A 25,174-nucleotide genomic window follows, 5' to 3' on the forward strand; every position below is an offset into this window, starting at 1 on the left:
TGCTTCGCTGTCTTTTTGATTGTTCATTTTTAGGTCATTTTATTTATATGATTATAATTATTATTTGCAATTCTTGCATCTCAGGTTTATGTATTTCCTTTAATATTAGCCAGTGCTTGTAGGGCAGTTTTTTCCATCTGCCATTTTTCCTTTTACTTTTTCGAGTACTTTTAAAATAATATTACTTCAAATATGTTTAATATTCTATTAGTTTAAAATAATATCAATTTTTATTTTACCTTTGATTTTAATTTTTCTATCTACCCTTACCTATTGCGACTTTGTAAACCGGAATTTATGTAGACTTCAAACTGTAATTCTTAGTTATCTTTGCTGGCTTTCTTAATTTTTAGTTTACTGAAATATTGGAATTTTAATAGGAGTATTCCTCTTTCATTCTTATGATTACACACACATATAGTATATATGTATATATATATATGTTTGTGAGATATAACAAAATACGATGGCTGCTTTAAGAATAGTTGGCGACCTCAAAATTAACTATTTTAAATTTGGTGCTCTTTCACTAAATTCATCTGTTCTCCCAAATTCGAGATCCTTCCAAGTTACACAACAACCTAAAATTAACCAATCACAGCTTGTCTCCAGTGGCATTTACTTCGGTATAAATACCGCTAGCTAGAAATTACGTGATTCTTTTCCTAGCTTCGCGACTGCTAACATATCCCCGTTGCTCTGCTTGTCCGTCTAAAATTATGTCATCCCCGTTAACCTGTATACACAGGTTAACGGGTTATAAAGAATTATTGTAATTACTTATGATCAAAAATTGTATTATCTACGAAGAATTATTCTAATGTGCCTAGAAATAAAGATGGTAATTAACTGACCTTGGGTCTGGTATTAACCTTTTCTTCCTGTCTTGACACTCTGCCATTACGACTAATCACATATACATACATATATATATACTGTTTCGAATATTGTACATAGATAAATGATTTTAGTGCAACTATATGTGAAATTGTTGTATTTCTCTGAGTAATATAAGATAAAAAATCGAGAGAGACAAGCTATGCGGGAGCCGACAAACTTAATGACCATTTGGTGGCATTTTGTCCCAGTGCTTGCATCATCGTAACAGGTATTGTAATTAAATAAATGTAATTGACTACTATGTTAGCTGTAACCGTACTTCAACCCTCTTATCTCAGTAATTTCGAGAAGCAGAAAGTACTAGAAATATCTCGGCGGCCGAGTGACAACTATATAAGGCCAGAGAGGGCATCTGCTTTCAGTTGTTGTTGTTACTGCGAGTTGTTAGTTCAGCTTCAGTTTGGAGTACTGAGATATCTTCGGGTAGCTTTCTCTTTAGATGCGCTTTGCATTACGTTGTGTTTAATATTCTTAGTAGTTTGAAGTGTAACTGCTGGTTGTACTTTGTGATATTGTGAACACTCGTACGAGTATTTCTGTGGAAAATTCCGGAACTCTGAATTGTTGCTTTTGATAAAATAAATTTTGTAAATGTATCGTCCTACCGGGGATCTGTTGCGAATGTCGATCTGTTGCGAACCACTAAGCACGCATATGTGCATATTATACTTCGTTGTATAAGTTGCCACAGCCTGACGGGAAGAAGGAAATATTTCTGGGACTATTATGCAGTTATTCGGATATATCAAACAGAGTTAATTTTATGCAATATATAAAATTTATATATATAATTCTTCAACTGAGTTTTTAAAAATCATTGCGATAGATAAGAAGTTGCTTATTAAGAAATGAGAATAACGCTTTGATAGGAAAGAAAATTTATAAATGAATGGGATGAAGATAAATTGAAACAGCAAACACATATAAAAAATTTAATTACCTGCTTCTGCAATGGATTCTCTTCGGACTATCTTCTCTCTTTTTATTTTCTTCATTTTCTTCTTGAGGATATCTATGGCATCTGGAAAGTCATTAAGGATCAATCATTGAAAGAAGTACAATTTTATCAATTATAAATTTCTACATTTCTATTAAATATACACGTATAACTCTTTAATCTGATTCCATGTTAATCTTACCTTTATAGTTTAAAGGTTTATAGTTTTTTTCTATACATTTAGAGTATTTTAGTTACATAAGTATATATTCAATTAAATTTTCCAACTATGATCAGCTTGTAGTCTACATATGCTAAATACATGAAAGAGTAAAAGCTGCCTTTTAATTAGGTATCGGGTACAGGCTGTATGATTATAAATTCTGTATATTGAGCTGTGAATAAATGTTATATTTTTATGATAATAGATTATATATAATTTTAATCCAATAAAGCTATAAAATTTCTCTACGATATTAACATAAACTTCGCAGTTTAAAAGAGAATATTATTCGTGTAAAAATCTTACAAAGCAGCAGTCGAAAAGCAGCTGCAAATTACTGTCTGCGAGGCTAAATCTGCTTCGTCCAGTGTTTCTGAATGGTCTTTTAGCAAGGAATAACTTTTGCAGTTTTAAAACTTGGCTTCATCCAACGGGAATACATGAAAATTGTTGAAGTTACAAAGCCCCACTGAGTGCTGACAGAAAGCTAATTTATCAATTGTAGAACGTGAAAATACTTGCAAATGCTGCTATTTCGTATATGAAGGATATTTGTGGAGCAATATTTGTGTCCATTTGAAAAAGAACGGGAAAAATCTCAAAATACAATTCCTCCTTTCCTCATTGGTGTGTCTAAGCTGTAGCCTAATCGCAATGTCTTGTCATCAGCTTTTACTAAAATTACTTTTCCAACCACATTTTCAGACTCTGTGCACGTGGAAAGCAAATTCTATGATTTAAGATTCGTTAAGTTGTGAGGCTGAAAAAGTTTAGCTAAGCTTTGAATCTATTTCTTTGATCTGGAACGTAATTACAAGCTGAAAGACAAATGCCGAGCGAAGGATTCAATAAAATGGTTGAACTGTTGCCAAGAAAAATAATTTTCGAAAACGATTTTCGGAACATTAAACGCCTAAAATCTCAGCATTAACAGATAAATATTTGAAATCAGTTTTGAAGACAGGAACATAACATTTTGTAACACAGTTAAATGAGTATTCTTAAAAAAAGTAGAAAAATGAAAGAAACAGTTGTTTAATTAGTCTTCCACTCCTACGAATAACTGTTATTACTGGTTTTACAAAACATAACTATTTTGAATAGTGTGAGCATTAGATTTTTGAAAATGTTTTTCTTCCCTTGCTTTATAAGCACATATTTCTATAGCAAATATAATGACTATAAGCACATATAATGACTTCATTTTTAACTGTTGGTCTGAAAAGTTTAAAATTAACTAATACCTAGACCTTTACTGGGGAGGGGAAACGTTTACCCATGATCCATAGTAAAGAATTAAAACAAATGCAACTTCCTTCGATTCTCGTTGTTTAAATGCTCAATCGGTCATTGGCTTTTATCAAAGAGATGCAGTATTCCTATGACGTCATACTTCCGATTACCATGTTGTTATTGTTAGGGAAACACGGAAGCAGAAAATTAATCTGAAAAACAGCTCAACTCCTCTACAGTTTTTACTCATTATTAAAGTATAAACAATAATTATGCTCAAAGCTTTAAAATACTGGTTAATTAATTATTATATTTTTGTTGCTATATAAACACGGACATCTTATTATTAAAAAGCTTGATTCATTCTATATCAGTAATCAAGTAGAAAAACACTGTTACCTTTATATTGAAATATATTTTATACACGACAGACGCCAGTAGTGTTACTAGAAATTTTTCAACTAAAGTAGCAAAAGAAGACTAAAAAATTCACAAAAAGTCGCAAATGACGTCAGAGATCACGTGATTTTTGTGACGTCATAGTTATTTCGATCCTTAGTCTTTTTAATTACGTATCTTAGCTTAAACGAAAATTTTAAAACACTATTGCTCATTTTCAATTGTTTAAATATCCATCTCTTTTGTAATTAATTCTCATTTAATTTGTGTTTCTGTTTTTAAATTAATTTGTAGGATATTCCTCACGTTTAGATTGTTAACGCTTTTGTACTAAGTTTTTTGAGTTAGCAGTTAATTAATTAATTTATTTATTTATTTTGCTTAATTGTGAACATTTTAATTGAGGAATGCTTTTAGTAAGTTTTCCGTTCTAGAAGGTGTACTTATTTCAGATTCTGATTACTTTAAATTTATTTGTTTTGTTATTTAAAAAAATGCGGTTGCTTTAATTCTGAAGTCATTTCTATTCCTTAGTTCTTAGCACTATTATAATCAGGAGGATGAATTTTATTTCTTTCTCTGTTTGGGTACCCAATATATGGCACGCAAGTTCTTTTGTTCGATTCGTTATCACCATAGAACTGAGAGGGGTTGGACTATCTTAAAAACAAAATTTGTAGAGCACTAAAATCATGAATATTAGTATTAAGGTACATAATTCTGTGTTTTACAAAGCATTTTACGATATTAAAAATATCTTTGAAATCGCAAAAAGTAGCATAAGAAAATGATGAAGGTCGCAAAAATTTCACAAAATCGCGCGATCTGGCAACACTGAACGCCATACCTGGTGCAAATGGTGCTGCCGTGCCAGGCGTCAGAATTCAGAGATTTCAAAATGTTTAAGGTATGAGATTGCAAAATAATTAGGATAAAACCAAGCAGCAGAATTTCGGAAAGACAAATTTTTATAAAATTAGCGCTAGCCCTGATTTTTAAATGAGCACGTAGAAATTTTGTTGTTTTTGCTTGCTAACTCTTTGAAACATTTGTCTATGAGTGACTTATCTGCTTTGAGTAATTATCTGCGTAATTGTCTGCATTCATATTTAGTATGTAGAAGTGTATGTTTAATAGCTGCGCATTTGTGTAATGTCTTGCATTAATATTTAGTATCAGTGTATCTGTTTAATGTCTGCATTCATATTTAGTATCCGTTTAATATATAGTAGTGTATGTTTAATAGCTGCGTATTTGTGTAACGTTCTGCATTTATATTTAGTATCTGTGTATCTGCTTAATACCTGCATTCCTATTCAGTATCTGTGTAGCAATATGTAAAACGTATAGTGTCTATATCAGCATATGTAGCATTTAAATAAACTCCCGATGGGTTTATTAGCGACCTCCCTTCCACCTTGTGGGGCGATGGGAGCTGTTGTACTAAACAGTTGTCCGATCAGAAGAATACCTGATTATCAGTCTATGTAAGCCGTCCGGGTGTTCGGATCCCCTGTCAGCTGTCGCCTACTTTGAGTAGTTCAGAGTTGAAGAGATAAGACATCAAATTGTAAAAGTTTAATATACCCGCAGTAAATTTAAATTTAATTTGAGCAGAACTAAGGAAACCAGAACCTAGTGGGAATATCACAACGTGTTAGAAAATTTAGTAATCATGTAGTACGTGACCTACCGCTTTTAGTTATTTATTTATTTCTGACATGGCGCCAGTCAAACATTATTTTTTATTTCGAAAGTAATATAAAATGGCAGGGAAAAAATTATTAAAACAACAACCAACTTCAGTGCCTCCACGTAAAAGATAAATAACTAACTAAAAGCAATAAATTACACACTACATTATAAAAAAAGCTACGCATTACCAAAAGTAAATCTATAAAAGGTGCTAGGCTGGATTCTATCATATAGAAAAGAATGTGAGATAAGTTTTTTTAAGCTAAATAAAATTGTTAAATAAAATTAAGGGTATTATTTGAATTACATATTACTTCCGCTCATTTCGTAAATCTATTTGAATTAAAAAGAGTTCATATTAATGATTTGGACACTAACAGATAATTTGGATACGTGTGCCTCCAGAGCATGTTCTGCAAAGAGTATAAAAGTTATATAACCGGAATGAAGTTTAATGGACGCGGATGTAAACCTAATAATATAGTCCAGCTTATGAAAGCGTTCACGTTATTACCATTGCTGTACCTTGTGAGAATTTATTATTATTTTTTTTTGATTAATAGTTAATTTTGAGTTAAAACGAGTTTCCTATCGCTTTCCTTTTCACCCACACTTTCTTACCAAAATGTAAATTAGATAGCGCACATTTATTCAGACTAAGAGAGAAAAGTGTGCTATTTAAGTCAATGTTTCGGAAATTGATTTTAGTGGGTGTTATGCCTGCTCAAAGGCTACTTTGCTACCTTAATAGCGATCTGCTTCTGTGGTGTTGAATGCTTCTAGCCATTAAGCTTGTTTCCGCCACCTTCTACGAGTCAGAGCCTTCTTGCGCATTTAAATTACTCTGTTAGCTTTTAGGGTAGTTTAATTACATTTACATTCAACATTACTTGACCTGTTAATTCCTGTTAATTAAGATCAACTGCTTATTTTAATCGGTTCCATCTACAGAATAATGGTAAATGCTTAATATGCGATAAATTTGGGGACGCCAGTCATTTCGTCGATGAATGTACGCTTACCCGGAGTGCAAGAGAGAAATACAGAAAGAATGTTAAGGATGATTTTTAATAGAAACTATTCAAATTTGAAAGGTTTTGCAGATACAATAAGGAAGATTATAAATACGAATAGAGTTATACTAGATAGAATTGGAATTCGGCATTATAGATAGAATCAGTTATATCGGCATTATAGTTATAGATAGAATCGGAATTATAGATAAAATTGGAATTCGGCATTGAAACTCAGATTTGGACTTTATAGGTTTTTTCTGGCCAGTGCCACTTTTTGATGTGGCTTGTATTGGCTAGGAGGATTGGGACTGTGCCCTTATGATGATGATGGGTTGCCGTTTCATTTAATAGCCGAACCTTTAGCTGACATCTGTGATACCAAGATTTTACGCCCTATAGTGTTACCTATCCTTTGACCAGATCCCTGGACTTATATTACGAAAATGCCCGGCATGCCTTTCTACTACCTATCTTTGTTCTTCTCCGACACTGCCCTGGCCTGTGCGATCATCAGATCTCTCCCCAATAAAACAACACTTTTGGGCTCTCATGAGCAGGTGTCTCTAACTGTCTCTGGATCGCGTCAATCTAACTTGCCAGTCAGAAAGTGTATGGCATGGTATCTCGTAGGAGAAAATCCGCTAACTCTACGAGTCATTGTTCAGCTGGAAACAGTTTGCAAGCAGGGTGAGCCAACGCATTGTTGATTTTTTTTTTCTCTTGTAGCTATATTTCTTGAACGAAACGTTCGTTTTCAATAAATCTACCGATGTTGGTCCCATTCGGATAACTCTTTCTTGACGGGTCGCTTTTCGGGCTACGGTGTGTGTTTTGGCCCAGCATCTAGCCTTACCTGAATCGCAGATTTTTCTAGCAGTGTTTCCTGGCTATGATTCGAGAGGCCATTATTATAAAAGTGCAAATGTCTCCACATGGCGTTTATGTGCAATGGAATAATATTATTAAATTTTTTTTCTACGATTGGCTTTACAGTTTTGAATAGCTCTTTAAATATAAGATTTTATGCTCTATATTTTTAGTTTCTGAGGGACATATTTTTAAAGGAGTACGTCTGTTGTAGTTGCTTAGTCCATTAGTTAACCATTGTCTCAGGTGTTTATAATCTGCATACTAAGCTCAGATTGCAATTTGGTTTTTATCTTACCACTTTTAAAATTTTTAAATTACTTTTTACCTTTTTGAAACATTAAAAGGAAATTCTCTGCGGTATTAAATTGCCATTTAAAGTTACAAATGGCAGTTTTTTTCCTCGTGTTTCGTTTGCTTGATAGTTTCGAATTTAGATTCCTGATATACTTTTGTTAGCATTCCTGTAAAATAAATAACATTTTCCTAATTAACGATTATTTCCCTAAAGGTCGAGAATAACTCTCAAAGGTCACGAAATTAAGTTTTTTATTTTCCAAGTGAAGATTTCTGTGTTTTTTGCTCAGCATATATCTATTTAGAGAATGAAATATTTACCTATGGATGACACGGCCTGTAAGTCGTCTTCCTCCTGAGGTTCCATCATGACCTCTTCGAGTTCTTGAGATGACATTGCAGCGGGATCTGGAAGTTTTTTCTCCTCTTTCATTTCCTCAATTATCGAAAGTCTAGGTGTGCGTACATGCTCTGAGATAAACAAACAAACAAAAAAAAAAAAAAAAAAAAAAAAAAAAAAAAGAATATGTATTCTTTTGAAATGCAGTTGAGTTTATAATAGCCCAGACAAAATTACATATGTATTTCTGTTATTAGGCGATACATAAATAACGGTTTAAGCAGTGTTAGAAAATAGGAAAGATCTTTGCTTTTCTGTTATGTATCTGTGGGTTTCCTGTAATTGCTCTCATTCGGACAACTCCTTCTTGGCGGGTCGTTTTTTCAAACTATAATGTGTGTTTTCGCCCGGTATCTAGCCTTACTTGAACCACAGCTTTTTCTCGCAGTGTTTACTGGCTATGATTCGAGAGGCCTTTATTACAAAAGTGCAAAAACCTTCACATGACGTTTATGTGCAATGGAATAATGTTATTACAATTTTTTTTACTACGATTGGCTTTGCAGTTTTGAATTGCTCTTTAAATAGCGCGTTAAGTTTAGCATTACAGGGATGCTCCTGCCTGTAATGTTGCACTTTGTGCAAAGTTTTGTAAGTGAGCAATTCAACAGGAGCATGTTTTCTTAATCATTTATAAAGCTTTTAAGATGGCATTCACACGACGGCATAAGCATCGTAAATATCCTAAATGGGAGTTAGCTGTTAGACAGCAAAACAACAGGTGACGGAGAATAAGAACACCTGGCATCTACTAGAGGTAAGCCCCTCGTCCTGTACTATACAGTGCTTATTGCAGAAAGAGGAGGTGGGAACATGGCTTTACAGAGGATAGGTAGCTGAACAATGGCTACGGATTTGGACACAATGGGTGCAAGAAACATATTGCAATGCTAGAATATAAAAAGCGTAAAAGTTATACAGTAAAGAAGTAGTGCAATATAAAAGTACATAAGTAAGTAAATATGTAATAAAACAATGAAAAAGTACTAAAATATTGTTAGCAATTTTATACTTAGATAAGTAATTTTAGTAGAATTATAAGTAAAATTGGCGTATTTTTCTGTGTAATGTAGCGCGAGACAAATTTTAAGAGAGTGCTTTGCCGGAAAAATTAGAATACAGGGGCAAGGGCATTTAACACTGAGTAAATGGGCGTCTTGTAATTTCGCGAGAAATCGCTGAAATTTACCGAAAATTGGCGACCTTTTGGTCCGGTTTCTGTATCACCGTAACATGTACTGAAATTGAATAAATGTATTTGACCACTATGTTAGCTGTAACCGTAATTCCCCCCTCGTATTGCTTTCCAGCAATTTCGAGAAGCAGAAAGTACTAGAAATATCTTGCGGTCGGTTGAAAACATTTTAAGGCTGAAGAAAGAAAGCATTTGCTGTCAGTTGTTTAGTCAAACAGTTAGTTGCTGTTGTTATTGTTGCGAGTTCAGCAAACTGTGTGATATTGTAACACCTCTATTAGTATTTCTGAGCAAAATTCCAGAACTTTGAAGCGTTTATTTTGATAAAATAAATTTTTATTAACCTAGCATCGGACCTGGTGCATTTAATCTCTTACGAAACCGCTCGCACGCAACAATGTTAAATAACTAGTGCAATGAAAATGTAGTGCAGTATAGAATTACATTTAGTAGACTGGTGATGGGGGAGCGGGGTGAGCTGGCCTCTAACAGAGGTAAGCAGGTATACATCCAAGCACTCCTCTGGTTGCAAGCAACAACTCCCTGGAACTCATGAGAGTACCTTTCGAGAGTTTAGAAGAATACGAATTCAATGAATATGTTTAAGCTCGTGGTTCGTCGTACATTTTGATTCGCACGATCATACTATGTTGCGCTAAGTGATCAGATTGCGCACGGAATGCGCTGCATTTCATATATCTATGCATCATACTATGCTGCACTTCATATATCTATGCATCCTACTATGTTGCGCTAAGTAATCAGATTGCGCACGGAATGCTCTGCATTTCATAATATCTATGCATCATACTATGTTGCATTTCATGTAGTATCTATGCATCATACTATGCTGCACTTCATATATCTATGCATCATACTATTTTGCGCTAAGTGATCAGATTGCGCACGGAATGCGCTGCATTTCATATACCTATGCATCATACTATGTTGCGCTAAGTGATCAGATTGCGCACGGAATGGCTGCATTTCATATATCTATGCATCATACTATGTTGCATTTCATATAGTATCTATGCATCATACTATGCTGCACTTCATATATCTATGCATCAAACTATGTTGCGCTAAGTGATCAGATTGCGCTGCATTTCATATATCTATGTATCATGCTATGTTGCGCTAAGTGATCAGATTGCGCACGGAATGCGCTGCAGCTCTGCGTTGAAGAAAATATGCTGTTTTGTTGAATAAAGTCGGGGCAGCTCAGCGACAGAAAGTCTTATATGACCTGGCAGATGTCCTGTCCCAGGGCTGCAATCGTGATGATAGTCTGACATACCTTATCCACAGTCACACTATTTTGTATAATAAAGCGTATGTGAGTGTCCACATTACTGAAGCACAGCAAAACAACAATTAACATGATTTGAGGGAGATTATATAGAGAGCCGAATTTCAAGGTATTAAAATTCGTTCCAAGAGCATTAGCAAATGCAGGGCGAACTAATCAATCGTGGTAATGAATGAGATTAAAAGGATGACATTATTGCTGTATCTCTATTAACCTGAGCGTTTTTTTACACGAAAAACCTTCAAAGATTTTGGCACTTCACCCTTAAGACAAATACATGCGCAAAAGACGCATAACAGATTCTTGTAGAAATAAAATACCTTTAAACTATTAGGATGTCTTAAATCTTAATCGCTACAAGCTGTTACAGTGTAAACTGGTAATAGACTTTTAAGTCAACATATGATTCACTGACAAATATCAACGGCAAATAAATTCCAGAAAACGATTTCTTAATAATTGTTTGTATCACAACACTATTATTTTATGTGAGATAAGGATCACATAGTATTAGTTATAAAAATAAGAAATAAAAAAGCCTCTATATTATGTAATAAACAACAAATTTCATAGCGAGATATGGCTATTAATTAGTTTCTAAAAGTCGATGAACTTGTATGATATTCCAACTGAATTAAGCGCACTCTTTTTTAATATGAATGAAGTCACCAATTTTATGCACGCTCACCTTAAAAATTACGCAATGATTTCAAATTACTAAAGTTTAAATTAAATAGCAACTTCCTGAACAAAGTTAAAATACTTCTTTGCTACAGCATCAATCTTTATACTGATACACTTACGAACTTATTTTAAAGTATATACTTAATATATAGCAGCAGTTTTATTAAATAGGTCTGTGAATCATTTTATAGGAAGTAGGTTGTTTGGTGAGTTAATTATTCATATAAAAGCACATAAATCGTTTTATGTTTTATAATAAATTGAGCATGTACATATGAGTAACATTTATTATAAATGGAATTAAATTGGAATTATGAATTTACAAAATTCACAAAATTTATAGATAAATGAATTATAAGAGTTGACTGAAAACTTTAAAATCTGCATCTGTTTCTCTTTTCTGATGTTGAACGTGGTAACTTTGTACTTGTTTTTGAGAAGATTATATTGATATGTCTGAATCTGCAGTTGGATGCTCTTCCTCTGATTTTCTCACTTGCAGAACCACTTTCCTAGAGAATGCTACTTCATTAACAATGACTAGATAATTGTTAATAGTCGATCAGTTTAATCAACCCCGTACCCCAGCGTTACTTGCTTGGCTCCGAATGGGTAAGCCATCCTTCGATATGGAATTTTGCGTCCATGACGCTTGGAGGAATTAAAAAAGATGTTTGTATGCATGTTCCTCGCCTTACGGAAAAATGGCCACACCACCAGATTTTGAACACATATTCCTCCACCCGACAATGTGTACCTCGAAGCACGAATTTTAAATTTATTTATTTTAGGTTTTGAGCCAAATTTCTGAAGTTTAAATTAATCAACTCAATGATTTAAGGAATGTGTTATCACTCGTCAAAGCGTGAGATACTTGGGTTTAAAATTTAATCAAAAAACTGAGCGATTTCAAGGAAATGTGTTGCCACTTGGAAAATTTAAAATAAATTTTTGTCTTCAATTTTAATCAACAAACTCATTGATTTAAAAGAAAAGTATTGATATTCCCTGAATTAAAATGTAGTTATTTTTCACTTTCCAGCAGGTTGCATTCGGCAAAGCTTAAGACGTTTACTTTTTTACTTTCAGATATAATCTATGTGATTGATTAACAAATTAAGTGATTTAAAAGCAATAAACGGAGGTAATCTTTATTATCACTAATTATTAGCTGAAACACTGAAATTACACTAGCTGAACTCATTAAAATCATTCTATAAGCGTTCTTTTTCATAACAACTAATTTAGGAGGTCGGCTGTGTAAGCCTGTAGACTCCGTTAGTAGTGTTCATCCGTAATAATTCTTTCCGAAAATATGCGTACAACTCTACAGAATCATTTGTAGTTCTTTCATGCAGTTATAATTCTCTTAATTAAACAATTCCTTTTATTTTGAAAAAGACATTGCACAGATAATTAGTAACAAAGTCTTTGTGTTAGGCATTTTAATGACATCATTAGCTTTACTAACTCAGAGACAACGTGCTTAACTTACCAACAACGAGTATCAGCTAGCTGAATTATTAACCATATTAACTTACCAATAACGAGTGTCGGCAAACTGAAAGCAGCAGGTAGTTGAGGCCATGGGACGTTCACAAATTCGTGGCTCATGGCTTCACGAGCGCTGATGCGCGAATCGGGATTCATACACAGGATCTTATTAATGAAGTCATGGCACAGTTCGAAGTCCTCAGCGGAAAATATAACATTCTGAAAGCTGTCTTCCAGCAGATAGTCAAGGTATTCCTTGTGTAACAGAATCTTTTCAATGAAAGGCCAAACGTCGTGGTGCCACATTGAAAAGTAGGAACTCTTTGAGCTGCTGAGTTTGAGATTTGTAAGCAGGTCAACGGAGAGAATACCGAACTGCCACATATCTGCTTTATCACCTCCGAATTTGGTGCCAGAGGATAATGCAGGAGGTGGCACGCCGTGGCACCAGTGAGTATACTCAGGAGGCTCGTACAACTCGAGAAAATGAAATCCTTCAGGCACCTTTAAGAAAGATTGATATATGAATGAATATGACTTTTAAGATTTACTCAGTAGTAGAAAATTTAAAAAAATGTAATTGCATTCTAGCTTAACTGCAAACTGACATGGTTTCACATCTGAGTTTAAAAAAAAACATGAATGCTCTAATAAAACATAATACTCAATCGTGTGCATGATATTTACTTTAAAAAATATAAACTTGGATTTTATTGCAGGGAGATATACAGGCGGTGTTTGAACACATTTAGAACGATTAAGAGGCCGTTTAATTAATGTTTAAAATGTAAACAGTATGTTTTCTAAAGTTCGATCTGATAATCTTTTCTATGGATTATAACTCTGTATCGTGATTTCAAATGATAGAAGGAGATTTTATAAACTTTCCAGAGCTAAACTTTCCATAGTCCATCAATCGTGGTGGGTTTGCGCTTAGAAAGAGTGAGCTCATTTCAAGAAATTAAAGGCACAATAGTCCACAGTGGAAACATCAAGGGACTTTGCAGGAATACGTGGAAAAGATTTCAGGCAATACCTGAAACAATCTTCCTTTATGAATGCGGTGGTTTCAAGGAATGTAGAGGTTTTAATAAAATTAACAGAGGTATTCATTTCCATTCCTCTTCCAATATTTTAGAAAATCCATCAATTCCTCTTCCACTACTTTACAGAATCCATCAATCTTTGTGAGTTTGCACTTAGAAAGAGCTCTTTTCAAGAGATTAGAAGCACAATAGTCCGTAGATGAAACGTCAGGGGACCAGGAATACTTGGAAAAGATATATATGCAATACCTGTAGCACTCTTCATTTTTTCAAGGAATGCAGTGGTACTTTTCGAAGCATTCCTAGTACAGACATTAGATCATTTTGACGCTGAAGAAGTAAAAAATGAACAATGCCCTCGCCGGAACTCGAACTAGACCTCTCGAAATGCGCCGAATGTGCTACCGTTACACTTCGACACCGCGAAGGCATCCAGTAAAGAGGCTGAAAACACCGTATATACTCCCTCTTTTAAAAGGCGACTGAGTATTAGGGGACCCATTCGACAAATTCTGGTGGTGAAGAATCATCATATACCTTTTTAGTTTGGGCGCCCTTAAAACTTTCTCTTGGTAGTACGCTGAGTTCAGTTTAACACTTTTTTCCCACTCTTCTTATTTTTAATTTCTCACAGTAAGAGAATCCTGCGACGACCATCATAAGCCCTTTATTAAAACTGTTTGCATTGACAGAACCAGGCGTGTACAACTGGTATAACAGATATTATTTCGAAGCAAATAAAATAAACTGCTAAAATACATTTAAGAAGCATTTTTAGTGATCAACTTCAATTTATTAACAATTTATATATCCATTTTTATTAACTTAAGAAAATTTAACTCAAAATTATTGGGAATTCAGAATAATCTGTGATTCTATAAAGTTATCGCTTGCAAGATGTGCTCCATTTTAGCGATGCCTTTAATGACATAAAATGATAGTACTAGAATTAGTATTAGGATGGAAGTAATGCGGCATTCGTTTAATTATAATTTTATGTAGAATGCTTTCAACATATTAAGCATATGCACGCGAAGCTGTTTTTCAAGTCCTTTTTCAATGTCTGAAACGTCTAAAACAAGTGCAAGGTCATCCACAGGTCAGATCATGCAATATTTAGGCTAATATGTTAACAAATGCACTGGTTTAGATATTAACCTAATAAAAAGCTGTAATGCAGGTAAGTGTTGATTAAATAAAATTGCCAGATATAGTATAGAGAATTTATTTGAATAATGTTTTCTTTAGCTAAATGTTAATTAAAGTTAACTAATTATTTTAATTTTTTTAGCTAAATGTTAGTTAAAGTTAACTAATTATTTTAATTTTTTTAGCTAAATGTTAATTAAAGTTAACTAATTATTTTAATTTTTTAAGCTAAATGTTAATTAAAGTTAACTAATTATTTTAATTTTTAGCTAAATGTTAATTAAAGTTAACTAATTATTTTAATTTTTTTAGCTAAATGTTAGTTAAAGTTAACTAATTATTTTAATTTTTTTAGCTAAATGTTAATTAAAGTTAACTAATTATTTTAATTTTTTAGCTAAATGTTAATTAAAGTTAACTAATTATTTTAATTTTTTAAGCTAAATGTTAATTAAAGTTAACTAATTATTTTAATTTTTTAGCTAAATGTTAATTAAAGTTAACTAATTATTTAAATTTTTTTAGCTAAATGTTAATTAAAGTTTTCTTTAACTAACTTTCTTTCAATTTCGGAGGTATCTAATGGCTGCTGCGAGTACTTTGTAGAGACATTAGGTTATTTTGGAGCAGGAGAGATGAAAAATGAGCAATGCCCTCGCCGGGACTCGAACCACGGACCTCTCGAATACGCGCCGATCGTGCTGACCACTACATCACGAAGGCAGGTTAAGAAGTCGGGAGAAATACCTTATAACTTTATGTTTCTTTACTTTTATTTTTCCAGTATATGTTATAGCTATGACTATAATGATCTTATAATCCTCGAATCCAAATTTTCGTGCAGTTTTTATCATTGGAATTTTTTGAATCGCCTTATAAAACTTCATTCAACATTTAAACTTTGAAAATATTTCTTTGGTGACATTCAGTCGAAACGTTCGTTAAAAAAACAGCATGAAATGTTGTTGTTTCAACGAACTGGATCAACTGTATTATTTGTTTTGAATGTCATACTCTTAATTTTCTGAAGAGATTTTAGGGGTTTCGTGCTTAGTTTTAACCTATGATCTCAGTTGAACAATCTCTCTGCCATGACATTTGTTTTGATTTTAATAGAGTCAGGCTAAACAATTTGGATTATTATCCACATTGTTTTTGTCAGATTAACAGTTTTGCCCGATTGTCAGTTTTTGCCAGATTGTTTTTGTCAAAGTGAACTTAAAAATCCAAGAGTTCAAATTATATACTTCATTTCGTAAATTTAATACGGAACTTCTTAATGAATGCGGATATACCCTGAAGGTTATACACCACTTCAGGATTTCCCAGATAAGGCTCTTTTGAAAGCTGTCCCATTTCAGTTTGTTATTATAGAGTAGGAAAGAAGGGTTTCCATTTCAGCTTTTCAAGATCACTGCTAGAACCGAAACGCGGTGGTATATCATTATGAAATATGTGTGAAGTAGCATAACAGTGGCGTTCTGCCTTCATGTCCAGACCTGTTTAGATAAACGATAATGTCAGTAACGTGGATAACTGAGAAAGTGAACACGAACAAATTATTTTATGAAATACTAATACGTGACAAAGCATGTGTTAGCATTTCGCCGAGCTTCTTTACTTAAACATCCACTCCCCTCCCAAAATATCTCTGTCACTGCAATGAACCTATAACTAGCTGTAATGAAGGAAGGAAAGTAGAAAAAAAGGGTTGAAATGTTACGTTTTCTGATGCTCTTATTCCAGACAAGCAGGAGGGAAGAAAATCCCTGAAGTGACATATTTTTAGAATTATACTCGTACTTTCAGAAAAAATCCGTAGTCAGAAATAGAGCATTACGATTGTTAAAAACTGTATACTATTTAAATTCCCTTATCATTAAACGCAGATTTCAAGTTCCAGTTCAATTAATAATTTTTAGTATTAAGAAAAATCGTATTTCTTAAATAAATGTCTTAAGAGATTCAAAAACCTTTCAGATTTAGATTTTGGATTCGAAGAAATTTAGAAACTGAGTACACGCATCTATAATAAAGCCTTGTTATTTTTATCTATTGAACGAAACACGAAAAAGTGATACTGTTTGAAAGATATTAATTATATTGCTTATTAAAATATAATTTTTTAAATATTAAAGATCCAAACTAAACAGAAGAGCACGCGGGAAAATGGTCAGCTTTCATGCCGTCTGAGTTATCATATGGCATATGACTTGATAAGTGTTGCCATTTTCTTTGGATAAATTGGTCTTCCACGCTCATTACTACTAACTCTTTGTGAAGCTTCAATCAGCAAAGTTCCGCTGTTAGGAGCTCACAACGAATTTTTAAATTTCAGTAATTTTTTATTAGTTGATTAGTGATTCGACAGACAATTAAACAGTGTTTTCAAGAATGAAAAGGCACAAAACCTTTTTCATTCCTTGTGCTAAGTAAAGGGAATATTGTAACCGTGAAAAATTTAAGGTATTGCATTTCAACGAAAATGTCCATTTTGACAGCTGTCGAATCCATCTGGACGATTTTTTTACATGACATCTGTACATATAGACAGAATAAAGAACTCTTTTTCTTCCAAAACGGATTGTGAAATAAATTTAAAATGGATTTGACAGGAATTTTTTCATACCGTCTGTACTTGTTTCTCATAGAGAATTCTGGAGCGCATTCTGCTTTCGGCTATATGTCATGGAGAAAGACGATGCATATTAATTTTTCTCCTTTTTAAAATTCAAATCAGCATTAACAACTTTGTTTATAATTGACACTGACCATTTTAATGATTATACAACTGTCTGCTTTGACCTCGAAGATTTTCTTTTAACATTGTAGATACATTTGATATTTTTTGAAAGCAGGCAAGATGAAAAATATACAACACCTTCGCCGGGAATCGATCTACTGACCTCTCAATTACGCGCTGAGCGTGCAGACCACCACACCACGAAGGCATGCCAAGAAGGCGGGAGAAATACTTATAACATTAAAGTTCTTAACTTTGAAAATATTTCGTTTCTTCATAGCATTTGTATTTCAACAACTTTTTTTCCACCTTGAATACAAACTTTCAAATTTTCTTCCTTTCTTATTGACAATCATATCTATCTTTGCTTTAGATACTGACAAATCATGGCTTTCATAGCACTTTTTAATAACTAAGTAGGAATAAATTTCTTCAGAAAGAGCTCAAATATAGTCTAAAAGGTCCATTTTCCATGAAAATAGAATTGTCAAGTAATAATTTACACTTTCAAAAATATAGCTGCAGTTAAAAAAAAATTCGAAGCAGAAGATTTTTTTTTTACAGCAAAATCGTCTAAAAATACGCGAAATCTACAGAAGAAAGGTTAGCACGGGGTGCGTTATAGTTTCTTACAACATAACCAAAAGCATAAAAATATATAAGAATTATTTATTTAATTTCTCTCCTAAGCTAAAAGCAATGAGCATTTCAAGAAATATTTAGTAGCGTAATATACCTGAAACTCTCTATAAACAAATTTTAACGAGTCGCGGTTTTTATTCTTTAAACGTGCAATCCAATGCGAAGAAGTCTCACTTAAAAACAAACTCTTATAAGTAAATATCCTTAGTCAGATTACAGAATGGATAAAGTGGTGTTTAGAAAGTCTAGGAAATTATTTATATTTGGGACAGCTCCCGTAAATGTTTACACACGAATGTTAAAATTAACTAACTTCCTTTACCTGCTTGAACGAGAGTAAGGTCACAAGAGCGACCTCAACTAGAAGAAGGAAACCCGCAAGCTCAACCGTGAAAAAACTGGCTTTTAGTAATTAGTAATTAAACTGTTATTTATTTATTTATTTTTCCCTTAAGGAAACGCGAGTTCAATGAGGTTAGTCTACAACCTTCTCTGTCCCTTGCATTTAACGTCCCCATTTTAAAGCCAAGGTTAAGCTGAGACACGTGATCTTTTGTGACCAATTAATAATCGAATTTCCATCGGAGACTCGAGTAAAACCATGAATGCATAAAAGAGAGAGATTTAGCTTTTTCCTCAGCTGACAAATACAATAACAAATCAAAAGTCATTTAACACACTTATGTACTTCTTTGTGTGTGTCAATCATGCACATGTCCTTGTATATAAACACATAACTTCCTTACGTACACAGGAAAATACTTAGCCTCATAATACAGTCCTCATAGTTTACGCTTCAGTCCACACCAGCATATATATACGTAGTCTACCAGTATAAATACATGGATACAGTCTATAACTTATGATTTACGAAAATAAGCTTTAAAAAAATTTGAAAGCGTTCAGATCTTATATTACGCCCAAAGGGGCGTTTCTTTAACGTTTTATGTGTTACCTTTATTTATTAAATATCATGTCTTCGCACTTAAACCATAAAATTCAGTTCAGTAGCAATGTCGCAAAATAATTTTAAAATGAGCCTATCTTTAAAATTTCCGGCGCACATTCTCGCGCGCTAGAAATATTTGCTTTTTTTCTCCCGTACAGTTTTGACATTGCTTGCTTTGAAATCGTTGAATTTGTTAATCAAAAATTCGTTAAAGTTTTATGAAATATGAAATAGATAATAAAAAAAATTCCAAATCCCAAATTTGGGCTTCCAGATGCCCACATTCGAGTGGAAAATTACGTTATTCAAAATTGGATGTCTGTAGGTGCCGTTGTTTTTTCACAGTGAGAGAAACATACACGCATTTATGCAGATTCTTCATTATTTAATTTCTTTAGATATAATGCAGGGCTCTAATATTTGGTGCCAACAACTTGAAAAGTGAAACGCCATGCCGTTTATAGTGAACCAACGCAAGATTCCAAAACGAAATTAAAAGCCCTTCTGTGCAAATTGCCGTTTTGGGCTAGAAATATCTTACAAAATTGCTCACTTTCTATTTAGGATACTTCTAATCATTTAATGGGCCCAGCAGCGGCCTAGCGGTAAAGTCCATGAACACTGGTAGCTTGACCTGGGCTCTGTTCCAGGCGAACGCGCTAGCTTCATAAGCATTTTCGTGGTTTCCTTCACATGTAACTTGAATACGAGACATTTCCCTATGAAAGTGCTCCGCGAAGGCATCCTTGCTCTTAGGCAGATAGCCCTCGCGTCTTTTACCATACTCAAATAAGCCAATCTATTCATTTAACGTGTACCAGGAAAAAGTTGATTTTCAGCAACGAGAATTACCAAATCAAATGTTACCAGACTACGGGTTCTCAGCCAGGAGGGGTGGTTTCGTTTGGTTCATTTGATTATGGAAAAGTACTCGACGGCTAGCTGCCTAAGAGGTGGGGTGCTTTCGTGAGGATTTTCTAAGGAAGACTGACTCCTATACACGATACACGCAGAGGAAAACCACAAAAACGCCTATGCAGCCAGCCCGTTTGCGGGATTCGAACCTCGGACCGGACTACCAGTGTTCAGCGACTTTACCGCTCGCACCTCAACGAGGAGAGAATTGCACAGTTTCAGGAAAAGCGTGCAGTCGGACATTTATTTAGCTGTTATTGTTTATGTTTATGAATATAAAAAAAACTATTTTTATTCTAGTTTTGTATACTTATTTACATTCCCCCCCCCCATTTCAACATCTTCTATACTTTATGTTATTTAATTTGTAAAACACGCTAGAAAATAATCTAAATCTAAACAAATGTATTTACGTATAATCTAAATAAATGTAAATGAATGCATGTATATTTTTCAAGTTTTGGGAAGGAGGGAGGAATGATCTTCTAGCAATGGTTAAAGGGGTGCATGAGGCAGAAAGGATTAAGAGTCAACAGAGCAAAGCACAGATACTTCTCTACCTAAGAGGCCAACTCGCGCCCCTGCATAAAGTTGAGTGAACTATATCTGAACACTTTTATATTTAACAAAGGTAACTATTTGAAACAAAAATTCTCTATCAAGTTTAATATTTTAAATCGTAAGTTTGTATTTCCTGAAAAATGATGCAATGATTTACAGATTTGGAATTAAAATGATTTCAAAACTGACTGAGTTTTCAAGGAAAAAATCTGATTTGGACACCACATGACCTCCTTGTATGACCTTCTAAGTGACACACATTTATTTCTGCAGTTAATTTAAACATATTGCCTCGGATTTCATTAGAGATGTATTTCTCATTCAGTTAATTCAGTTCTCACTTCGCGGCAATGTAAAAATTCGTAAAAACTAAAAACATATTAATTAAAAAATTGTAAAAGTTAGAAAAACATAAAACACCAAATACAGTTAATAAAAAAGTTGAATAAACAATTTTTACAATTAAAATTAGAGGTTCTGCACAAAATCAAGCGATTCAGTCGAAGGGCCAAGAAGGCAAATATTCCGGTGCACAAGACTGAAAAGTTTACTTTTCGTCGTCTCACTGTTCATTGAGGTTAACTTGCCATTTAAACTTTTAAACTGTTGATAATTTTAGAACTGTTGCATGCAGATAAAAAATTTAAAAAAAAAAAAAAAAAAAAAAAAAAACCTTTCAGAAAATAAACAGCACACAATATTAGATCACTTTTAAACCAAAAAATTCACAATTTACCAATATATAAGAATAAAAAAACTAAGCTCAACGAGTCAGTAACAGAGTAGGAATATATACATATATTTATATACGATTGGTGCAGCGATTGCAACGAAAACGGGAGGTGCACTGCTATATGTTATGCGAGTCCTCTATATAAAATTTCAACGGCTATCGTTCTTGAGTTATGCGAGATACATACGTACGTACGTACAGACGTCAAAGAAAAAATATCTCTCCTGAATCCATTTTAATCCATTTTACAATTCCTTTTGGCAGAAACAGTATTTTATTCTGTCCGTACGTCCAGACGGACGTCAAGCAAAAACATCGTTCAAATGGTTTCGAGAGAGGTTGAAATGGATATTTTCGTTCAAATATAACAGCCGAAATTTTTCGCGATTACAATACTTTCTTTACGTCGTATAAGGAAGCAAAATTTTTCGCGATTACAATATCTCCTTTACTTCGTACAAGGAAGTAAATAAACGAAAAAAAATACCTATTTGCAATAAGAATTAGGAAATAAAGCTGAAATGTTATAAATAATAATGTAGTTAGCGTAAAATATATTGCACTTAATTTCTTCATTTTTTACCGTTTAATTTTTCTTGCATTTAACGAAGCAAATTAATTTTTTTTCCTTTTTAAATTCTGCTTCATTACTTATACAGAGAATTGCCAGGTTTGATAAATTTTTGACCAAGTGAAATAAGTTACATAATTTTTTATTATTTTAAATTCGTTGAATTTTTTCTAAACCTCTAGCAACAGTAACTAGGAATGTTAAAATATTCCTAACATCAACTTTTAAATTCCGATAAGATCAAACTAAACTATATTCGTGATTTATCTATCTTTAAAAGATCTAACTTTGTAGCTGCTTAATGCCTAGAAATACCGTGAATTTAAATGCAAGTAGAAAATGATATTACATCCGTTTGCTTGTGTAATTCAAACAAGGGCATTCAGAACGACGAGGGCTATTTGCCTAATTAAAGTGTGGCGTCGTCGGGAACTTTTCTTTTTAAGGGTTTTCTCTGGCTTGTATTTAACGATGCACATGCGAAAAACTCATAATTCATCGGGATTTGGACACAAGCTAATTGTTGTATTAGCAGCTTTATGTGTAGTTACAATTCCTGATTTGCAAGGCTTTAATTATCTTGTCTTCTATTCCTTGCAAAGTTAAATTTGTGTCACATTGTTAGGAAGCTTGCATTCCTCCTTTGCGGCTGCGCCGAGCAGGAAAGGTAAAGTATATAATCTCGCAGTAGACAACCAATGTCAAACAGAAAGTCCATCGTGTATAAACTGCAAACTCAATAATGACGCTAATAATACGGACCTTAATATGTATCACCCTGCTTACGCGCCAAACTTTCCAGTGTATCAAAAGGAAGTGAGCAAAATAATTACAAGAACCGAATATGACATCTTAGATTAAAATTCATCTTTACAACCAACAAGTTAAAATCATTCCTTCACCTTGATTCACGAAAACAATATAATTAAAATGTCGACAATACTATTTAAATGTATATATTTCCATTAATGACAAGTGCTTCGCAAGAAAGAAGACAGAAAAATATTAGGAAAATTACTACGACACTGATATAAATATATTTATGGTACAAAATAAACTGATGAAATCTATTACATGAACTAAAACTAAATTATAACTTATAAACCAATTATGTCAACTTATTAAGTATTGTATTTTACGCTATCAAGTGAAAACATTTACATTAAACAAAATGTGATACACAGGCACTTAACTAAAAGAATTCGAAAAAACTTATGATGTGAAATGACAACATCTCAAATAAAAAAAAAAGGGGGACTCGTAATAATAAACTATACATAGAGAAGCTATTATGAACTATTATAATTATGGCTGTTGGTCTACTATTATAATTATATCTAATGGTTATGATACCAATCAAAATGTCAATGTATATACTAACTCTAAAAATTATACATGATCATGTCATTGTCTATTAATCTGTTGATTATGATACTAATAATAACGACAATGAACTATTATGAAATAATAAAATATTAACTACTAATCTAGAGCCATTCCTAGATCCTAACGGATTTAATAATCCTTCTGAATAGATGTAAACTATACCAAATACTAACAATTGGGAACTGTTTACCTAATTATGGAATTATTTTTTATTAACTACGCCGAACAAATACTAATTCAGAAGTAAAACAACAAAAATCATCGTTATATTTTCACAGGACTAGTTTCGATGGTTTTACCGTACCACCAGCTGAGGCATGCTGCTGAGGATGGTGGTTCGGTAAAACCATCGAAACTAGTCCTGTGAAAATATAACGCTGATTTTTGTTGTTTGATTCCTGAATTACTAAGAATTATTTACCAATATCCTATAAATGTACTATTATAAACTATATACAAATTATATATGAATTATATAGCAATGAACTATTTGGGAAATGTATGCCAATGTGTTATTTTGAACTTGTATGAACTATTACTATTATAAACTATTAACTCTATTATAACTATAATTATTAAGAAGGCGGGAGAAATACCTTATGGGTTTAGTACTAGTACAGAGCCAGCTCGTAACCTCAACGGTTATATGCTCAAAACCTCAACGTTATATGCCGGAACACACGTCAAAAAAATGTTTTAGCACAAATAGACATATAAACAAACAGACAACCTAAAAGCCACAAGAATAGCATAAAATACAATGATGAGGTTATCTACAATATTAATGAATACGATGATAAAATATTTGAAATAAACTACTACACACACATCACATAATTATCTCAATTACAAAACAAGACTAAAATAATCAAACATGAGATATATTAAAAAACTTCTTATTAAAACAATAAGGTAAAACAACAATATAAACTATTAGGATCAATGAACTATTTATTATTGATCTATTGAATATATAAAGAGTGTTATATTTGAATATTTATATTGAATTGCTATACGAAACTAAATTAAATTATACATTGCATTATATATTGAATTAGAGAAACACTAAATTGTATTATTCATTTAAGTACGGTACTAATTAATTTAAATTCTCAAAACTATACCATCTATTGATAACTGGTCAAAATTGTATTATATTAATTGTCTTAATTGTATCAGTTGTATTACACCGAATATATATGTATCGCTACCACCAAAACCAAATTGTACAAGTCGAAACTGGATATGTATCCAAAGCACGTAAGTGCTATGGCTCCACCTGTTAAATGTTATGTACATTTTGTACATATTTTTGAAATTGTAATAAATGTCCGGAGTCTTGGTTGGGAGTCCCGGGGTTCACGGGAGGTCTCTGGACTGTCGGTGTGAGGTGAAACAAATGTTTCGCTCCCCGACAGCTGGATGAGCTCTGTGATCTTTTGGGCTTTCTCTAGATCGAAGTGTGGTGGGACTATACCTACGTTACTTATAGTAAACATTAGGTGGCCCACTACATTTCTACCAGACCAGACCAGTTAATATGCCAACGTTTATGTATCACTAACCACTGTTCAGTGTTGGCTTCCGGCCAAATGTGAATATCTACTGTGTGTTGTACTTTATCATAGTAATAAATGTCGTATGTGAACTCAGCACAATCTCGTGAAATAAGAACAATACACAGACCATGTGCAACCACCCCGCTGGTTATGATGACGTAGTTCATGACCCCTCAGTTCCTATGCGATAGTTTCGGATACATGAATCGTTTCATAGAACGAGCATCTGACTGGCCGTCGTCAGAATCGCTTCACGATATTTTCACCT

The 25,174-nt window shown here is 33.2% G+C and overlaps 2 protein-coding genes across 2 annotated transcripts in view; one reads left to right on the top strand and one right to left on the bottom strand.

Annotated features, from left to right (window-relative positions):
* LOC118200260 (cAMP and cAMP-inhibited cGMP 3',5'-cyclic phosphodiesterase 10A-like) overlaps positions 1–25,174 on the top strand; it is a 234,828-nt gene that overhangs the window by 68,328 nt on the left and 141,326 nt on the right. The window lies entirely within an intron of this gene.
* The window catches only part of LOC118200262 (uncharacterized), a 37,542-nt gene that overhangs the window by 5,841 nt on the left and 6,527 nt on the right, over positions 1–25,174 (bottom strand). Inside the window, exons 4-6 of the mRNA XM_085826514.1 lie at positions 12,700–13,156; positions 7,889–8,038; positions 1,841–1,921 (exon numbers count right to left, since the gene is read on the bottom strand). Of these exons, the coding sequence (XP_085682640.1) occupies positions 1,841–1,921; positions 7,889–8,038; positions 12,700–13,156 (688 nt within the window). The remainder of the gene's footprint in view (positions 1–1,840; positions 1,922–7,888; positions 8,039–12,699; positions 13,157–25,174) is intronic.

This window comes from Stegodyphus dumicola, chromosome 11 (assembly GCF_044657685.1).
Source record: "Stegodyphus dumicola isolate Sdum_Otavi_A_Nest chromosome 11, ASM4465768v1".
Lineage (NCBI taxonomy): Eukaryota > Metazoa > Arthropoda > Arachnida > Araneae > Eresidae > Stegodyphus > Stegodyphus dumicola.